The 19,805-nt window shown below is 47.1% G+C and overlaps 1 protein-coding gene across 20 annotated transcripts in view; it reads right to left on the reverse strand.

Moving 5' to 3' along the window:
• Positions 1-19,805, reverse strand: part of RBFOX1 (RNA binding fox-1 homolog 1) — a 1,460,772-nt gene that overhangs the window by 166,156 nt on the left and 1,274,811 nt on the right. For 19 of the 20 annotated variants that reach the window (XM_032326756.1, XM_032326745.1, XM_032326757.1 and 16 more), the window contains one exon: positions 8,920-9,162. In XM_032326756.1, the coding sequence (XP_032182647.1) occupies positions 8,920-9,162 (243 nt within the window). Of the gene's footprint in view, positions 1-8,919; positions 9,163-15,939; positions 16,168-19,805 lie in introns of those variants that run through there. The other variant, XM_032326749.1, reaches the window with a different exon arrangement.

Here is a 19,805-nt window from a genome sequence, read left to right on the forward strand (position 1 = left end):
TGCAGAGAAAAGCCTGAAAGCCTGGGCATGATTGGGGATGTTCTGGGCTTCGAGCCCTCGTTAGGACTTTTTGGTCTTGAGTCTGGTTTGGAGCTCTAGCTTTTCCCTATTGGCTACAATGAACTTCAGGAATTTCCTTACGTTGTTCCTTATATAATGCTTCATATGGGAATGATAATGCTTCATATATACTTTGTTTTGGGGGAGGGTGATAGAAAGTCAATATAACTTCAGATTTTGCATGAAAAGTGCTTAGGACATAGTCTGACACTCACTGAGCAGAGACTATGAATTTTGAGATCGCTATTCCCTGTTTCCTGTTTTGATGTGGCTACCCCAGCCTATCTTTAGACAGGCATTCCCTCAAGGATTTTGCCAAACTTTAAATGTGAGCCAGTGAGGCCAAAGTCCCCCACCAGAGAGAGGAACTCTGTGGTGTTCTCTGATGCAGCTCTGAGGGCTGTTTAAAAGGGAAGAGGAAGGGGGTTTGGAGAAAGGCAGAGGCCCAGAGGAAGAAGAGAACACTCGGGATAATAAAACCAGAGAGGTCACATGGGGGAGCCCAAATGTGGAAGCAGAAGACCGAATTCCAATAAATCGGAGTCCAGGTTCTTCAATGACCTGCTAATTTAAATTGGAGAGCAGGGTTGAAGAATCCAGAAGAATTCTAGATTGTTTGCCCCAGCCTCGCGCCTTTGTCACCTATGCTGCAAGCCTGGGAGCCCTTGTAGGGAATACCCTGGAGACTGAGGGGAGAGCCAGACTTGGACATGAAACAGACGTGGGCAAGGCTCTCCGCTCTGCCACGCACAACTCTCCCAAACCCACAGCGCCCTTGGCCTCCCTGAGCCTCTGCTTGCCCAGTGTAAAATGGGAGCATGGCTGTCATTTAAAGGGCTTGGTGTGGAGGCAAAACAAAAGGAGGTGTGCACGGCCTCTACCACGGTCTACGGACCTCAGCAGGCCTCGGTCGATGGCACCGCACCTTCCCTCCCTCTTCCCCGACAGCAGACAACTCTCAAACTATTTTAACTCTGTTCTTTTGGGAAGAGGAATTAGAGCTGCAGAGATCTGATTTAGAGAGAGAAAGACAGAAGAGAGACTGAGAGAGAGAGAGACAGAGAGACAGACAGAAATACAGAGAAACAGGCCAGCAGGCTGCTACAGATTGAATGCTTGTGTCCCCCAAAACTCACACAGGGAAATCCTACCCCCCCCCTCCATGGTGATGATATTGGGAGATGAGGCACGTGGGAGCCGATAGGTCAGGTCATAAGAGTGGATCCCTCGGAAAGAAGCCCCAGAGAGCTCCTTGTCCCCTTGTCCCACACAGTGGGAAGTGCGCCCTCACCAGACGTGGCCAGCACCAGTGCCACGGTCTCGGACTTGTCAGCCCCACAACCCTGAGAAATGACCGTCTGCTGTTTATAAGGCACCCAGCTTGTCCTATTTTTGTTATAGCAGCCCGAATGGACCAAGACCCAGGCATATGCTCCCAGTGGCACAAGACATTTCTGGAAGAAAATATAAGGAATTGGTAACTTATTTCTGGCAGGGAGATGGAAAGAACTGGGCTTGTGGGCACTAAGAAATTTTGGTCTCCATTGTAGACCCTTTTCTAAAATGTGGTATTTTTGTATGTTTGTTTGTTTTTTTAAAGATTTATTTATTTATTTGACAGACAGAGATCACAAGTAGGCAGAGAGGCAGGCAGAGAAAGAGAGAGAGGAGGAAGCAGGCTTCCCACTGAGCAGAGAGCCTGATGTGGGGCTCGATCCCAGGACCCTGAGATCATGATCTGAGCCGAAGGCAAAGGCTTAACCCACTGAGCCACCCAGGTACCTTTAAAGTGTTTTTTTTTTTAAACCATAAACCTGAGTTGCTTTAAAATAATAGTAATTTAATTTATAATTAAATTAAAGCTAATTTAATAATTTAATATAATAATATCAACAGCAGCAGAAGCAGCTAGTGGACAAAAAGGAATGCACTGAGTTTTCTCCACAACTCAGCAACACACCTGACTTCAAAAGCAGAGCCAGTCTTTAAAGGGATGAGAACAGAGGCACTTGGGTGGCTCAGTGGGTTAAAGCCTCTGCCTTTGGCTCAGGTCATGATCCCAGGGTCCTGGGATCGATCCCCGCATCGGGCTCTCTGCTCAGCAGGGAGCCTGTTTCCTCCTTTCTCTGCCTGCCTCTCTGCCTACTTGTGATCTGTCTGTCAAATAAATAAGTAAATAAAATATTTTAAAAAAAAGAAAAAAGAAAGAACGAACGAAAGGGGGGATGAGAACAAGAAATCACTACCAGCCAATGTCTTCACTTATTAAACATATTAAGGAACCCTGGAGACCCAGTTGACATTACAGTTGGCAGAAGCTGAGAGTCAGGGACTTGGTTCCTTAAGGAGTTCCTGTCCCTGTCAACAGAGCCCGGAGCTCAGGGACCTAGCTCTAACATTTTTTCTCCTATCAGATCCCAGAGCTGGTGGGAGACTTTACACAGACTGTAGAGGGGTTAAAAATAGAAGTTGAGTTGCTATTGGAGATACATGGAGAATTCACTACTTGCAAATCTCTAATTATAATATGTCAAGAGTAAAATACCTTGTCAGGAGCGGTAGCTCAGAGAACAGAATATTGACTCTGTCAACACAGTGATCCACGACTGTTTGGAGGCCTACACCGAATAGACATCCGGCAGAAACATGTCCTGCAGGGACTCATCTCAGCCCTTGGGGAGAGGATGACCTGCTAAGTCTTTTCTGTCTGTACTTTCCTCGGCTCTGGGTGCCTCCCTCTCCCCTTTTACAGATTCTGCGCTTCGTGTTAAATCATGTGCATATATTAGATGTTCTTGGAGCCTACCAGATGGATGGATGTTTTCTCGTACCCAAAACTACTCGGTTTCTCAAAGAAATGATGTCCTCGACAGTGCTCTCAGACTGGCATTAAGAACCGTCAGAGTTAGGGTGACTCCAGGCACAACGCAAGCCCGCGCAGAGTGACCTAGACGAGCTAATATGGGGCCGCGGATCCTAGGGTTGGGAGAACATGGGTCTGACCCACTAAGAGGTGAAATTCCTTCTTAACGCAGAACCTGAAGGGAAGGGAAGACATGCTTGGTAAACGTGTGAGGATGCAAAGACATTTGGAAATGCACCTGTCATAGACCATGTTCTGCTCGGCCGGGTCGGGAAAGTCCAACTAACAAGTAGGTCAATGGCAGCAGAAGCACCTTCCATCTTGGCCGAGACAGAAAAGCATATGCACGAACCACGTGTAGTAGAAAACAAGACGGCCTCTTTTATGTTTCTGTCCCTCTCCAACGTCAGGTTAAGCCCCCTCCTCCTTCAGTTCAGAATGGTTCCCTTTGCTTTGAAACTTTCTGTGACAGCGTGTGTCACCTGAATGTTGCTGGAGAAAACAAAGGGGCCGGCTAACCAACCCTCCCCAAAGTCACACTCTCCCGGCTTGGAGGGGAACCCCGCTGCCCCTCAGACACCCTAGGAATCATCTGAGCCAGATTCTTAGCACGTCTGTCCAAATTCAGGAATCACCGTATTGCTCGTCAAATCCGACACTATCAGCTGAAAACACGAAGGCAACAGAGAAGGAACTCCTCACAGGGTTTCCTGACTTGGAGATTTCTCCGTGTTCCTGACCCGTCCACTCCTTCTTCTGGCCGTGGTCTGAATGTTCGTGCCTCTCCCTCCTCCCCCACCCCACTCACCTTTTGTAAACCTAAAGCCCCAGGGATGGTGTTAGGAGGTGGGGTGTTAGGGGGTGATCAGGCCATGGGGGGGCCCTCACGATTGGGATTAGTGTCGTTACACAACAGACCCAGAGGACTCCCCCACCTCTCTGTCGTGTGAGGACACAGTGAGAAGGCCTAGCTATGAACCAGGAAGGAGCCCTCACTCGACCACACTGGCACCTTGATCTTGGACTTCCAGCTTCCAGATCTGTGAGCAACAACTTTCTGCTCTTTGTCACCCTGTCTGTGGGATGACCAGCCTGAATGGATTAAAGCATGCATCATGGGGGGGGGGGTTAAGGGGGTAGAAGAATAAATGAAACAAGATGGAATTGGGAGGGAGACAAACCATAAGTGACTCTTAATCTCACAAAACAAACTGAGGGTTGCTGTGGGGAGGGGGGTGGGAAGAAGGGGGGTGGGTTATGGACACCGGGGAGGGTATGTGCTGTGAGGGTATGGTGAGTGCTGTGAAGTATGTAAACCTGGCGACTCACAGACCTGTACCCCTGGGGATAAAAGATATATGTTTATTAAAAAAAATTAAAAAATTAAAAAAAAATTATTATACCAAAATGAAAAATGTTCTACTTAACACAAATACATGTCCTATTTAATGTTCTACTTAAAACAAAAACAAACAAACAAACAAACTAAAAAAACAACATGTCTCTCCTATTTCAAAACCGAAATGTTCCCCAGATTTTGCAGGAACCTTATTGGTAGCGGTCCAAAGCTGGAAACAACCCAAAGACCCTTCCGCGAGTAAATGTATCAACAGACCCCTCCACAGCGGGGGCCACACAACGGACTTGCTACTTGGCCGTGAAAAGCCATGACCTACGAATCCAACAGGTCAGGCGAATCTAAAGGCAGCGACGCTAAGGGCACGAGGCCCGGCAAAGAGGGTCCAGCATTCGACTCTGTTGCTCTACACGTCCAGAAACTAAAAGCCACGCTGTGATGAAAGAAGCAGATCTGCTGGTCCCCCTGAGGGATGAAAGAGGACAGGGAGGAAGGGCCGCAGCGGGGCCGCAGGGGGTAGGAGATGCCTTTGAGGGTGATGGGAATGCTGGTTACACCATCGGCACGTACGTCATCCCTCATCAAACGCTGCACTTCTAGATACACGCAGGTCATCGTGTGTCAATTGTATATTAATAAAACTGTAAAACATAAAGTACTTTTCCTCCTTTCCTAGGCGACCTGCTGTATGTGGACGGCCTCGGTCACCTTCCCTCCTGGGTCGTCATTCCCCATCTCTTGTTCTCTGCCCTTCCATCTGCCCCGTAGGTGCCTTTTCCTGGGCATAAAAGAGGAACCCAAATCCACTCTTGCACAAACTCCTTCCTCTGAACTCTACACTCCTCAGTTGCTCTCTTCTTTCTCTTGAGTGCAAGTGCCTACGATGGGCAACCCCAACCATTCCCATGCATTTCTCAAGTCCTGCCCCTTGGTATCTCTCATCAATAGTCCAGGTGCCCTGCTTTCTCTCTGTCTCCAGTGATGCCGGCTTCCATAATGTCTTCCGAGTTCACACCTGCCAGGCAGCCCTGCCAACACTCCTCCCGTTCAAACTCCAGTCTGGAGACCCTATTCATGTCCCACTCAGTAGCCCCTTGCCTCCCGAACCTTGCCACCTGTGAGTGTTTCAGTGACCTGCCTGCCCTTCCCTCTAGTTCTGACGCTTGCCAAATATACCTGTTGGAGGCTCTCCATGCACATGGCTCACGGTGAACTTTGACTAGTGTCTTTCTGTTTAATATCATCAGTGAGAAGATCCAAAGCACCTTATGGTTGACTCTGGTGGGCCCATCCTTGGTCTCTGCATTTGAATGTGGTACTTCTCCGTGGCTGCAGGGCTGAGGCCCCTGATCTCGGCGTCAGCCACTGAACAGCCAGAATACCGAGCAAACCAGGAAGAGAGAACATCTCCCAGGGCTCGTCTGCATGGGACTCATCCGAGAGTCTTTCCGTAGGAATCTGGTATGATATTGGGAGCCTGGACTTCCAGGAACCATCACACAGAACTAGAGAACAGACGTGAGCCAAGGAAGAAGAGGCAGAGATGGATCCTGTTGGAACCGAGCCCACATATGCCAAGCACCAACCTGGGTCTGAAGGCAGCCCTCCTTCAAGACTTCTTGTTGCATAAGCCAACATGTTTCCTGCTGAATTTTCTGTTACTTGCAGCAGCCAGAAGACTATGAATTGTATGTCCCCTCAACCACGGTACCGAGGCATGTCCCTCAGCAAGTGTTTCTTCCATCACCGAAATACCCTAAAGCCTTAGAAACCCATGCCCTAGACTTACCACATTACAGTCACAACAGAAATGTATCCTATATTCTCTAGCGGACCAAGAATCTCTCTAAAGAAAGAGAGCACGTGTGCTCACCATTTCAAGGCGCTGCAGTGCCTCGGGCTCTGTGGACACCCAACACCCCATGTAAATGTGCGCTGATCTCTAGGGAGCTCTTTCTGGGACAGAAGGATACTGGGCATCACAACTTCCCAACTGGGTTAAGATCTCCTTTTAGGTATCATCGCTAACCCTTCCTTTCAAGATTTCATTTTCCTGCTCTTCTGGCTCGAACTTCCTCAGTGGCTCCCTCTTGCTCCTGGTGTGGAATTCTACCCACGGATCATAGCCAGCAAGTCTGTGGGATACAATCCCTCATGATTATTCCCATTTCATGCTTTGCCCCTGTGCCTCTGGACTTTCTTTGCATGCCCTGGACATACTGGCGTCTTTTTAGTTTTTTGAACAAGTCAGGATATTTTCCTTTCTTTTTTTTTTTTTTTTTAAAGATTTTTATTTATTTATTTCACAGAGAGATCACAAGTAGTCAGAGAGGCAGGCGGGGGGGGGGGGGGGAAGCAGGCTCCCTGCTGAGCAAAAAGCCCCAGGTGGGGCTTGATCCCAGGACCCTGAGATCATGATCTGAGCTGAAGGCAGAGGCTTTAACCCACTGAGCCACCCAGGCGCCCCCAACATCTTTTGAACCTGGGGACCTTGACCTTGGTGTTCCTTCTGACTGGAGAGCTTATCTTCTTATTTTAAACATCATCTTCTTGATGGAAGTCCCAGACTACTCACCTGCAGGCAGTTCCCTTGCCAGTCTTAACCCTCCACGGCACCTGTCTTTTCCTCAAGAGCACGAATCACAATCTGTGTTTATGCAGCTGTTTGACTGACACACGCTCACTCTAGGACGCTCATACTATGTTATAAAAGGAAAGGATCATTTCTGCTCGGTTCAGCCATATCACCTGGTAGGACTCCTGGTCACAGTAGAGGCTTAAAAACATGCACAAATAAATCACTCTTCCAGAGCAGGTTAATATAGTTGGCACATACTGAGGCTTAATAGATAATGTCTGAGTGGACATTATTACATCCTTTTTCAGTTCTAAAAACCGTCTGAAGCCCTGCCAATACTGACTGTCACAAAATAACCAAAAACAAATAAACACCTAGCTGGTAGTTTACACGGCCGGAAACAGACACCTGCTAGACCAGCAAACCCATATAAGAAACTCGTCCCTGAGTCGGAACAGCCGGATATACACAGGGAATAGCAGCGCTATTCACAAAACCCAAAGATGGAAACATCTCAAATGCCCATGAGTGAATGGATGGATGAACAAAAGGGACATAGCCATACAATGGAGTAGTACTCAGTCATAAAAAGGAACAAAGTACTCACACACACTACAGTGGGGATAAACCCTGAAAGCATTCTATTAAGTGAAAGAAGCCAGAACCAAAAGGTCATATGTTGTATGATTCCATTTTTATGAAATATCTAGAATGGGCAAATCCAGACGGACTGAAAATCCATCCATCCATCCATTTATGGGAATGGCTGTGTCTCTGTAATGGGTTGGGGTTTCCTTCTGAGGTGATGAAAATGTTCCGGAACTAGATATGGTGATGGTTGCACTGAGCTGTGAATGTTGTCAACCCCACTGAATTAGATGCATTAAAATCATTACAATGGTAAATTTCATGTCATATACATATTTAACACAATAAAAAAAAAGGTGAGATGGGCAATAGACCATGTTAGAATGTATACTATTTTTCAAAACTCTCGTATTTGACCTTGAAATGAAGTACCAGGTAGCAAAGTAGTAAATGGTTACTTTGAGGGTCAAGAAATAATCTCCTGCTATAAACCAAGAAATTCCCTCACAAATACTGATTTTCCAGAGGCCTTGGAGCAGAAGAAAAAGGTACAAATACAGTTGCCTTCTACCTACAAAATGTTCTAGACTAGCAGCTTGGCCTGCCCAGGCTTTCCACAGAACAAGGTTTCTCAAAGGAACATATACATCTTGTGATGTGCATGGTTATTTTAGGTCACGTGCACATGAACAAGTGTTTAATTTTAATAACTATTTTTGTTAAGGCTTATCTTTGATTAATAGCCAACAATGCTAGTTTTTAATTTACGGTGGTGATAAAATGTTTCTTTTTTGTTTGGTTGCTTGTTTTTAATCCACTGAATACATTCATATGTAATAAAATAAACCCTTTTCAGTGCAGAAACTAAACAGCCACCCTCAAAATACAGAACATTCTATGACCTTGGAAAATTCTCCCATGCTGCCCCTTTGTGGCCCAGGCCTCCCCCACCCTATGGCTCGCACAAAACACAGAAGAACATAGGTAAATGTTAAAGGCATGAGGAAGGCTGAAGAAGCTGAAGAAGACGGAGCTGGGGTGGGGAGAAGCTGCAAAGGGGCTTGAGGTTTCTTCCTGAGTGATGGCAATATTCCAAGATTAGATTGCGCCACCGGTGGCACAACTGTGCAAATATATTAGAAATCAATGAATGGTACACCAAAAATGGTTTATCTCCATAAAGCTGTTAAAATTACGAAGTGTATGATTCTTCTAAGAGGACCTAATTCCAGAAAAGGCAAGAGGAACAGAACTGAGATGAAAGCTTCCCTTTATGAATAAAGGCAGTTCAGGAAAAATGTGTTGATTTAAGTAAGTAATAGGAGGGGAGGCCTCTAGACAGGTGAGTTTTTGCAAGCTGCTGCGATAGCGCCGGCTTCAGGGGCTGCTGGGGGGCAGGAGCCCCCGTCGGATGGGGCGCGCCCTGCAGTCACCCCCACCAGCTCGGCCGCCCGAGGACCCGCGCCCACTTACTGTGGCGGTGCCTGACACGGTCTGCGCGCTGGTGTCCGCTGCGCTCTGCTCCGAGTGCGTCTGGGCGGGAGGGTACAGGTTTAACGTGTGCTCGGGGACGGTGGTCTGGCCCGTGTACTCGGGCGCGGGGTGGGGGTGAGGGGCCGTGTATTCCGCCGGGATGCCGTTCTGAGGGGGAGCAAACTGGGCTGAAGCGTAAGGCTGAGCCATTGTGTCTGGGGCAGCTGCTGCTTCCTGATTACCCTAAAAAAAATCAGAAAGGGGGAGAGAGGGTGAGAACACTGTGAGAGGGCACCAGACAGATCCCTTCCCTGGGGCCCAAAGACCAGTGCTCCCCGCAACAGTCTGCAGGAGCCGGCACGGTGCCCAGAGCCCGAGGTGGATGCCTTATTCCCCTTCATCTCCGCCAGGCTCCGTAAGGAAATGCTGCTCGGCATGTATACAGACATGACCCCATTGCGCGGATGCAGACATCGAGGCTCAGCAAGGTGCAGTCACTTCCCCCTATCTCCCAGCCCCATAGCCAAAGACAGAGGGTCTGTACTCTGCCCCATCAGATTTTTCTGGCAGATCCTCCTTATTTCATTCCCATTTTGGAACATGCGAGCATGTAGTTGTCTCCAGTGACAGCAGCGCCTTGATTTGATACTTAAAATGCCAAGAGAGATTAAATTGAACGTGTGTGTTCTTGAGAGGAGAGACAATTCATCTAAGCATTTGAATTTAATCAAAGTTTTATGTGACTTGGCTCACATAATGGGATGGGGGGGGTCCTTTTAATGGTCACAGTGTGTGAGTGTGTGTGTGTGTGTGTGTGTGTGTGTGTGTGATGTTCCAATGAAGTGCCAATAAGAAGCAGCCAATGGAAATTCAAGACCTAATTTGGATAAAGATGGCACTCTGTGATACTGTGTTCACCATTTTAAGTATCTTTATAAAATGCTGGACTTGCATCAACCTCATTAGTCAATGCCTCCCCCCGCCCCCTGCTTTATTTTTTTTATAAGCACAGAGTATTATATAACAATTCACCCTTCCAATCTAGGCAAAACATGCAGTGTGATCATTATAGTCAAGTCAAAAGAATTAAAAAAAAAAAAAAAAACTGACTTCAAATGCTTCCATTTCAGGAAGCTTCTCTCCTTCTCTCCTCCTACCCAGACCCTCATAACTATACTACCCTGCACACACATACACACACGCGCGCGCACACAGGCACACAATGCACACACATGCACACTGCAGCAGAAACTGTAACTCAGAGGTCCAATTTTTTTCATGATCTCAAGAGATGGGATTGCACATTCAGAGAGAGAGAGAGAAGCTTAGCAATTAAGCATAGCAGATAGCTGCCTCTCCCATTGTCTGTGGTCAATTAGATGTGACTTCAGCCCTCATAGAATGATACCAGGGCAAGAATGTCAGGATTGCTCACATCTCCTCAGTCCCCACCACCAACATTCGAGAGCCTCTCCAGCTAAAGCAACTGGAGTGCCGCGAAAACATTACGACAGAGAAGGGACCAAAAAAAAAAAAAAAAAAAAAAAAAGTTTATTCTCGGAGCCGCACACAGAGTTTGTGCATTTGTTTAGAGGGGACCTTAATTAGAATGTTAAAGATGACACTTCGGAGAGAACTAAGCTTAGGATAAGTTTAAAACATTTTACAAGTGAAAACATTCCCATCACGCCCTTTCCTCCCCCAGACGAATGTCTCCAAATGTCTATGCCACTGGGAAAGCAGAAATGTGCAGCTATTGCTTGCTTTCTGCCTAACGTCTTTTCCTTGCATTTGGGGCTGTGCAGGGTCTCTCGACACCTTCGTTGGATCCCTGCACATGGAGAGTTAACCCTGACCATCCTGGGAAGCCACATTGTCATTGCTGCTTTGTGTGCATTGGTCTTTTCATCAAGAAGAATACCTGGTTTCCTGTTAGGAGACACATCCCTTCTCAGCTCACAGAGTACAGATGGGGGGCTGAGCCCTGCCTCAACTTACCTCTAGACACGGTCACGTGACCCTGACTCATCAGAGGGTTTCACGGTCACCGTCACAGGGACATGGGTTCACCTCCATCTAGTGATCTCACCTCTAGCAACGTCAAGGAGGCATAATCCGGGGACCTCCCAGGGGTTTGGGGAAGAGGTTCTCTTTCCGCTGGGATTGGCTGCTGTAAAAATAGCACAGCCCCGGGGCTGCCCACAACTGCCACTTGAAAAGGACCCACCTAAAGCAGAAGCCAACCCAGAGGGAAACGAAGCCCAGAAATTGAGAAACAGGTCATTTGAGTCCCAGTGACATCATGTGAAGCCTTGGGTCCAACCTTATCCGCAGTTAATAACACCACTGTTTGCTTTAGTTACGTGAATCGGTAAATGCCGCAGTTTGTGTCAGATAGTTTTATTTTCTGTCACTTACAACCCCAAAGAGTCTGGGCTAATAAGAACAGAAACGTCCTCTCCCACTTATAAGCGAACTAGCACCCTTCTCTTCTACAGGGCTGCTCAAGGAACACAGACCTCGGTACACAAATTCCACATGGAGCCACTTTTTTCCTGGCTGATGAGAAGTCCCAGAAACTCTGGGACCTTGAGAACCCTCCAAAGGGAAATTCATTTTGCCAGATTCTACTTCTGCCCAAAGGCCCGTTTCAGTACCCCCTACCCCCGACCTTCGAACTGGTGCTTCTTTGAACTGAAAGTCAGGCTTGTGAAAACTCCAGGCGTGGCCCCAAAGGGAAGCAGGAAAAAGCAACAGCAGAGAGATGTTCGCACAAAGAGGAAGCTTTCCCTCCTCTGCCTCCAGCAGAACACACTTTGAGGGGGACACATGGGCCCATGTGGCCTTTCCATACAGCTAAGCACTCTCAGGAAGAGTAACCTGTCCCCCACAGGTTCCCAAGAAACTACAAGGGCTTTCTGGTGGGATCTGAGCTCTCTCTGCGTCAGAAGGAGAAGCCAACAGTCACTCCATACTCTCCACATCCATCAAGTCTACCCACTCACTGCCTCTCTGCTTGGAAAACCCTCCCTCCTCCTTTGCCTGGCTGGTCTTGACTGTCCTTTTGGGTCCCAGGCCAAGTTCTCCAGCAAGCCTTCCTTGACACTGAGCCCACTTCAGCTGTGTGTCCTCTATGCTCCATTGTGGCTTGGGGTCACATCTCACATAATTCCTAGTGCTGCCACTGCCTGCTTATTTGTCTGGGAGAGTCCTCAGGGCTGGGGACTGTGTCACGTTCTCCATTCCATTTCCAGTGTCCCATGGCATGCTAGCTGCAAAGTAGGCATTTATCAGTACTTTTAAGTGAATACATGCTCGAATAATGAGCTTTGGGCTCTGAGAAGCTTAAGCTGGCAATAGGACATAGGGTGGCAGGGTAGGGGGAAAAAGAGAGGGGTTGGAAAATGACCCATGGGACAAATGTGGCCCACTGGTTGTTTTGTAAATAAAGTTTTATCGAGACACAGCCATGCTCATCATGCTATCATCACAGAGTTGAGTAGTTGTGAGAGACCCACAAAATCTAAACTATTTAACCATTTTGGCCCTTGCAGAATAGTTTTTAAATCAAGGTGGCAAAGTTATCACTAAATATGGGGACATCAAGTAAGAAGCCACCATTACGGAAGTAATGCTAAGTTTGGGCAGGAAATAAAGTTGGCAGGAAAATCAGAAGAGAGACAAAGGGCGGGTGCATTCTCCCTAAACCAAGGATGGAAGCTCAGCCAGAGTTGTGGACGGCTGGTGCCAAGGATGGTGCCCAATGGAGACATCTTCTTCAGAATGTGCTTCCCATCATCGGAAGGAGCACACGGGCTTCGGACTCAGCACAGTGGGCTGCTGAGGGGAAGACCCATGATGGCCTCAGGCTTCTGTGCTCATGGGAAAGGGATCCCTTCTCCCCAGTGCTCAGAAGGCAGGCTGAGGGGTGCTGCTTTCTTCTCAGGCCTAGAAGGTGCCAGGCATTGTGCCAGGCTTGGCGTCAGTACTTCTTACACAGGGCAACCGCTCCCCCGGGGACATCTGACAAAGTTTGCAGACACTTTTGGTTGTTCCCAGTGGGAGGAAAGGGTTGCTGCTCCCATGGAGTAGAGAGAAGCCAGGGATGGTGGTGCTAACCACCCTACCATGCGTGGAATGGTATCCCCCACAAAGGATGATGCTGCCCCCAGTGTTAATCTCGCCGAGACCTAGGATCCCTGGTTTGCATGCATTGCCTCTTTCACCCCATGTTCCTTGGCTGGGAGGGAGACTGCAGTCCAGAACTAGGAAATCATTGTGCAAGGTCACCACAATAAGTGGCTCCTAGGGAAGCCAGGAGCCTAATGGATCCCCAGGTGTCTCCGACCTCGGAAGGCTATTATCACCTGGTGGAAAGATTTGTTCCTATTTTGAAGTAAACAAACCTCTTTTGGTCATTCCTACAAGCAAGACCTGCTACCCACCAGGCGTGGGTACACCCTACGGGGAGTCAGGTGTTGGGATACTTGATGCAGAATACCAGTGTTCCGCTAGCTAGACGAGTCTCTGGTGCGTGTTAGAGCAGCAGCCTGGAAAATTTGTGCCATCTCAAGCCCAGGGTCTAGCTTCACAAGGTTCTGAGGCTATCCCAGGAAAGGCAAGGGCCAACTGGGGACACAGCACCAACCTCTATCAAGCATTGTGCTGTTTTGGCAAACCCAGCACACCAAGCTCTAGGGACTGTGTGCGTGGTCGTCAAGGAGCCCACAGGTAGGGTTCAAGTCCACGGGGTTTTGCAGGGCACTCCTGCTCTGAAGTCCTCAAACAGATGTTAGTGGGACCCCCTGCAGTTACTTATTAACACTGATAGCCGTTCCAGAGAGACCTTAATTAATATTCTCAACATTTGCACTTTGGGCTAATTACAGCTAATATTTAATTAAGATCATTGTACTTCCTAAGAATTCTTTTTCACCTTCAGATGGCTTCAGAGATGTCTTTGTTTCTGCCCTAGTGATGTTCCTGGGTTCTTAGCTTGGCTGAAGTGTGTTTTCTGGAAAAATACATTCACATTAAGGGCACCTTTGGCACTCCAGGTCAAGGAAGATCTTGGGCACGTGACAAGGATCCTGGTTGAAAGCTGAAGTCAACTTCACGTAGGTGAGAGTGACAGACAAAAATTATTTGGAGCATTCCGGCTAGACATTCCCTCATTTGTAGAAGCTGCCTTCTTTCTTCTACTCCAATGCCAAACCCCCACCTTTCCCTAAATAAGTGAGATGATCACAGAGATTCTGATTTGTACTGAGTCAGGGTGCCTGTGGGTGTCCCGAGGTGGTGGGGAGGGTGATTCTGCTTTGTACAGAACCCCCACATCATCCAGCAAGTGCTGCAAGAGATTTCCAAACCTAACATCAGATGTTCAGTGCCTGAACTTTCCTGGGTTGCTGATAAATACACAAAAGATATTTTTGAAAAAACTTAAGACCTTAGGTTTTCACGTCTGCCCTTGCTCCTGTAGAAAGGAATAGAGACTTGTAAAAGACAATAGTTACTAGGAATGTAGAGGGAACTTCCCTGTCCTCATGCCGCAAGCCTCAATCAGAGCAGAAACTCAACAACAGCTAGAAGATATGGGACCCCATCGTTATGCAAGATGCGCCCCCCCCACCCCACCATGGGTGGCTTTAGTACTCTAGTTACTGAGATCGAGAGCATTATTAAAATGCAACCAAGTCTGAGTCACCAAAGCAAAAAAAAAAAAAAGAAAAAAAAATGCCATTTCAATTTAAATATTTTACTGAAGCATGAAATAGCCAGGATATTATTGCTATTTTAAGACAAACACCGTAATCTGACTATTAGCACAGTGTGCCGACTCTATTGCAGGCAGACATTCAGAGAGGCGGTCTTCAAACACGGGGCTGGGGGGGCGGATTGCTTCGGTCACGGAAACACCCAGCACCTTTAATTTTCTCTCCGAGGTGGGCTCAGGAGATAGGAGTCAGAGAGAAAACAAGAGCTCCCCCTCCCGCACACAACCCCCCAGACATCTCCCTTTGCCTAATTCACTGCCCCAAGTGGTTTAATAAAGCCGTTTTTAGAGAGTAATAACAGAACAAAGGGGTGGCAGCCCACCAGACTTTGCAAAATATTTTGGCCCCAAATCTAATGCAAACCACATTTCAACCGATAAATAGCCTTTACGTGGCAGAGCGTGAAGCGGGGATGTTCTTTTCCATGTAACTGCCTGACTTTTCGTGAGGGGCGAAGTGCCTGCTTTCAGAGCTGCCCAGGTGGGCTTTAAAATAATGAAGTCTATTTCCCTCTGTAGGAGCATGTGTCTCCCCAGCTGTGATCGTCAAACTTCTTGAATTATCCTTTCCCCTTTCAGTTCTGGAATTGATTTGCCCCCACCCCACCCCCCACCCGGTCCATTTCTTGCCTGGAAAAACCCCTTCTGGCCTGAACACAGTCCTTCTAATGAAGACATGCAGAGGAATTGTCCGGCTCGAATAAACCACTGATGGTATCTGTCCACACAGCCAAGAAAAGCAACCACTCCCGGAGGGACCCCCGCCGATCCAGACTCGGGGAAGCAAGCCTCCCTTCTGGGTCACCTGCAGTTTTTCCCTCTTCTTGACTGTTTTTCTTGAGTTTTGTAGCCCGGTCCCTTCTACTTCTCTGGCAAGAAATTGCGCATATTCAGAGAAAGCCTCCAGCGCCTGGCTGAAAAGAGTTAAGCTGTATCATGCCCCTGGGGGCAGCGAGACAAAGAAGAAAATGCAAAATTACACCATTAACCTGCTGGTTCTAAGACCAGCTCAGTTAGACACATCAAGCAGAAAGCTCGCTCGCGCTCTCTCTCTCTCTCTCTCTCACACACACACACACACACACACACACACTTGGCTGAAATTCCCCCCACCCCCCCCACCCCACGCAGGATTCAAGGAGCAGAGTACGGATTGCAGAGAGCAACAGAGACTTAACGCAAGGCAAGACTTCGGCTTCATTCAAATCACAATTTCGAGTGAAATATAAAATCGGGAAAAATACCTGCTGCACCATCCTGCTTCCTTTCTCCTCCATAAACTTAGCAGCTGTTCTAACCCCACACCACAAAGCATCTGCCCAAAGCAAGCCTCAGTTACGAGCGAGGGTGTGCGCTCTGTGCAACGTGTGGATGGCTGGATGTTGAAGGAGGGGAGCCGGGGCCGCCTGGCTGACCTCCCCCTCAACATCTGACTGCTCCCAAAACCAACCCCAGATGGGACTCTTTCCGCCAGCGAGGCCTGGCCCATCAATCACGGCTCGCCCCTCCTCTGGCTCCTGTTCTCAGTTTCAGGGTGCACACTGAGCAGATGATTATATAGAGGAGGCAGAAAACACACACACACACACACACACACACGCACGCACGCACGCACACACACACACAGCGCTTGCCTACATTAATAGCTGTTTAAAAAACATTAGAAATGCTATCCTATGCATCGCCTGGAGCTGGAATTTTTCATTACTAAACTAAATATATGGTATGCAAAGTTATGAAATCCACCGGGGAGCTTGCTTACTATCCTATTTTGTTTTATATTTTTGAGAAGGGGGGGGGCGTGCCAAGGGTAACAGGGGAAGAGACAGACAGGATGAAGAAGAGGCTCAGAGACAGAGGGGATGGGGACAGGAAAATTTAAAGCAATGCCCTGAGAAGAGAGGGAATGAATTTATAACAAAGCTGCACGGTTAATTGTAAATTGATCTTAAAATCCTGTAACTGACAGGGGTTTGGAAGATTCGGAAGCCCAGCTCCTTTGCAGACGTGCTGTGTGACCTTAGGCAAGGAGGTGCAATGCTCTGGGCTTCCGTTGTTGCTTCCACTTAGTCGGGATAATGATGAGTAACTTCACAGTGTGATTGTTAAGGATCAAAATAAAAACCAAATCGTAACAACACACACACACACACACACACACACACAGGGCTTGGCTTATAGTATACGCTATATAAACAGGTTCATTCATCACGTGATGATGTAAAACTCGAGACCACCTTTGTCCCTATGGACTATGTGATCAAGAGAGAAGGCAGGCTCTCAAGAAAGGAACCCACAGATGATCCCCAAATCGTCATGGTGATCAATGCTATGAAGGACAAGTCCAGGGGTCTTGCTTTCTCCTCTTCTTGAACTTTTTCTCCTCTTAGCTCATTTTTTTCTTCCCTTTCAAACGAGCAAAAACAAAACTGCGTACAAAAAAATCCCCAGTGATTTCAATGCCAAATGCTGCCTCTTTATTTAAAGCTACAAATACTTTGTTCTTCCTTTATTATTAAAACTACAACAACCAGAGTGAAATGTCAAAACAGTTTCAGATTTATGTGGCCATGTCTCTCCTGCTTGCCGAGGGAGAGTTTCAGGACTCCTACCCACCCTTCCCGTGGACAGCTGCTTATCGCCAAGACGCCTTGCTAAGAAGAGGAGAGATCTCGCTACACTGGAGGGAATGGATGGGGTTTCTGAAGTGATTAAACGTGTAATTAAATTGTGTAACAGAGGAGGGGGTGAGGGCGGGAAAGGCTGTCTGGAAGAATTCAACCTTCCCGCTGGCCTGTCACTAGCTCAGGTAGCCCCTGGGTGATTTTTTTTTCTTTTTAATTCCCAGCTCCCCAGGGTTGGAAAGAAAATCTGGATCAACAGTATCTGTGCCATCCTTCCATTTCCATTTCTAATCACACTCCCGGGACACCTCTGATGCAGAATTAAAATAAGCAGCCTGTGAGGGTTCCTTACAGGGACATGCTATTCCCCCCCCTCAGAGCTGTGTAACCAAAGAGTGATGGAGGAAATACTCAAAAAACCAACCAACAAATCACTAAATAGAGAGGAGCATCTCAGGTAGGAACAACCAGGGAGATGCAATCAGACACCAGTCCTTAGCCAGTGGACCATCAGAATCTCTTGGGGGGGGGGTATTCTTATTAAAAAAAAAAAAAAAAAAAAGACTCCAGGACTCTATTCCAGACCTACTGCCTTCAGAGCTCAGAGGGTGGGATCTGGGCATGGACGCTGTGTAGAGCTGCCCTGGGTCATTCTGCTACCCTGGGGGAAAGTGTTCTGCATTTTTCAGATTATAGGTGTGATCCCTTGGGCTATAAAAGCCATGTAGGGAGTTATCACGCCAACATTGTTTAAATGAAATAAACTACACCACACTGGAAAAGAACAGAATAGAATAAAATGATAAGAGTTAGTATTGTTTCATGAAACTTTTATGTGGGCGAATTGGGTTGTGATGTAAAATCTTTTATGGATTGCCGTAAAATACGTAAAATTAAAAACACCATGCTAGTAATCTCCAGCATGTGTTACCATTTAACCTTTTACTAGAACGGTGGCTGTAGAATCAACGTCAAATGATCAGAAGTCAGGAGTATAATGGTAGGATTATTGGCAAGTCATTCAACCTTCATGTGCCTCAGCTCCCTTATTTATAAATATAAATAATATGTATTCTTCTTCCCAATGAGGCTCTTGTAATACTTTAGGGGGGAAAATCTACAGGACTCTGTTTTATAATCTAAAAAGTCCCATGAGTACATTTCCTATTGTGGGGATGAAATCTGCTCTCCTTCTATCCAGCCAAGTGTACTGTCCGGAGTGCACATGAAGAAGTATGTCAGGTTCTCACCCCCAAGGGGCCAGGTGCTGGGCTAGGCACTTCAATCCTCAAAATCAGCCCCTTTTGCTAGCTGGTATGATCCTCTTTAAAGATAAGAGAACTGAGTCTCCAAACAAGTGAAAAATATCTCCCACTATGGAATCTAATACATTAGTTAAGTAGCAGAACCAAAATTTGAACCTTATATGGTCTTCCTGCCACTGAATCTATATTGAAATGAAGATGAAGATGGAAATGATGATGATGACGAGGGTGGTGATGGTGATAATGAAGATAGAGATGATGATGAGGGTGGTGGTGATGAAGATGAAGATGGAGATGATGATGATGATGATGATGTGGTGGTGGTGGTGGTGATGATGGAGATGATGGTGGTGGTAATAGTCATAATGATGACGATGATGGGGGTGGTGGTGGTGATGGTGAGGATGAAGGTAGAGATGATGATGATGATGATGGGGGTGGTGGTGGTGATGGTGATGATGAAGATGGAGATGATGATGATGATGATGATGATGATGGGGTGGTGGTGGTGATAGTGATGATGGAGATGGAGATGATGGTAGTAATGGTCATGATGATGATGATGATGGGGGTGGTGATGATGAAGATGGAGATGGAGATGATGATGATGGTGGTAATGGTCATGATGATGATGATGATGGGGGTGGTGATGATGAAGATGGAGATAGAGATGATGATGATGATGATAAGAAAACTTTTCTTGAGCATTAACTACGTACCAGTCATTGTTCTAAGCACTGAGGATACAAAACTCAACAAAGGAGCTTTGCTTACATTACCTATTCTAACAAGAATCCAGTACCATTATTCCCTTTCTAAGGGAGCTGGAGTTACTTCCTCACACTCGCAGAACTGGAAAGGGATAGTTGGCCAAAATCTCTGAGACTCCTAAGCTCTATTTTCTAAAGTAGTTGGAGATGGGTTTGAATCTGACCTCCATTAGGTAACACACAAACCTTGGTTTGCCTAACTACACCAGCTTACAGAGCAGCATTTTTTTAAAAATTTTTATTTATTTATTTGATAGAGAGAGATCACAAGTAGGCAGAGAGGCAGGCAGAGAGAGAGGGGGAAGCAGGCTCCCCGCTGAGCAGAGAGCCCGATGCGGGGCTCGATCCCAGGACCCCGAGATCATGACCCGAGCTGAAGGCAGAGGCTTAAACCACTGAGCCACCCAGGCGCCCCCAGAGCAGCATTTCTTAAAAAAAGAACTCTGTGATT

This window comes from Mustela erminea, chromosome 20, assembly GCF_009829155.1.
Source record: "Mustela erminea isolate mMusErm1 chromosome 20, mMusErm1.Pri, whole genome shotgun sequence".
Lineage (NCBI taxonomy): Eukaryota > Metazoa > Chordata > Mammalia > Carnivora > Mustelidae > Mustela > Mustela erminea.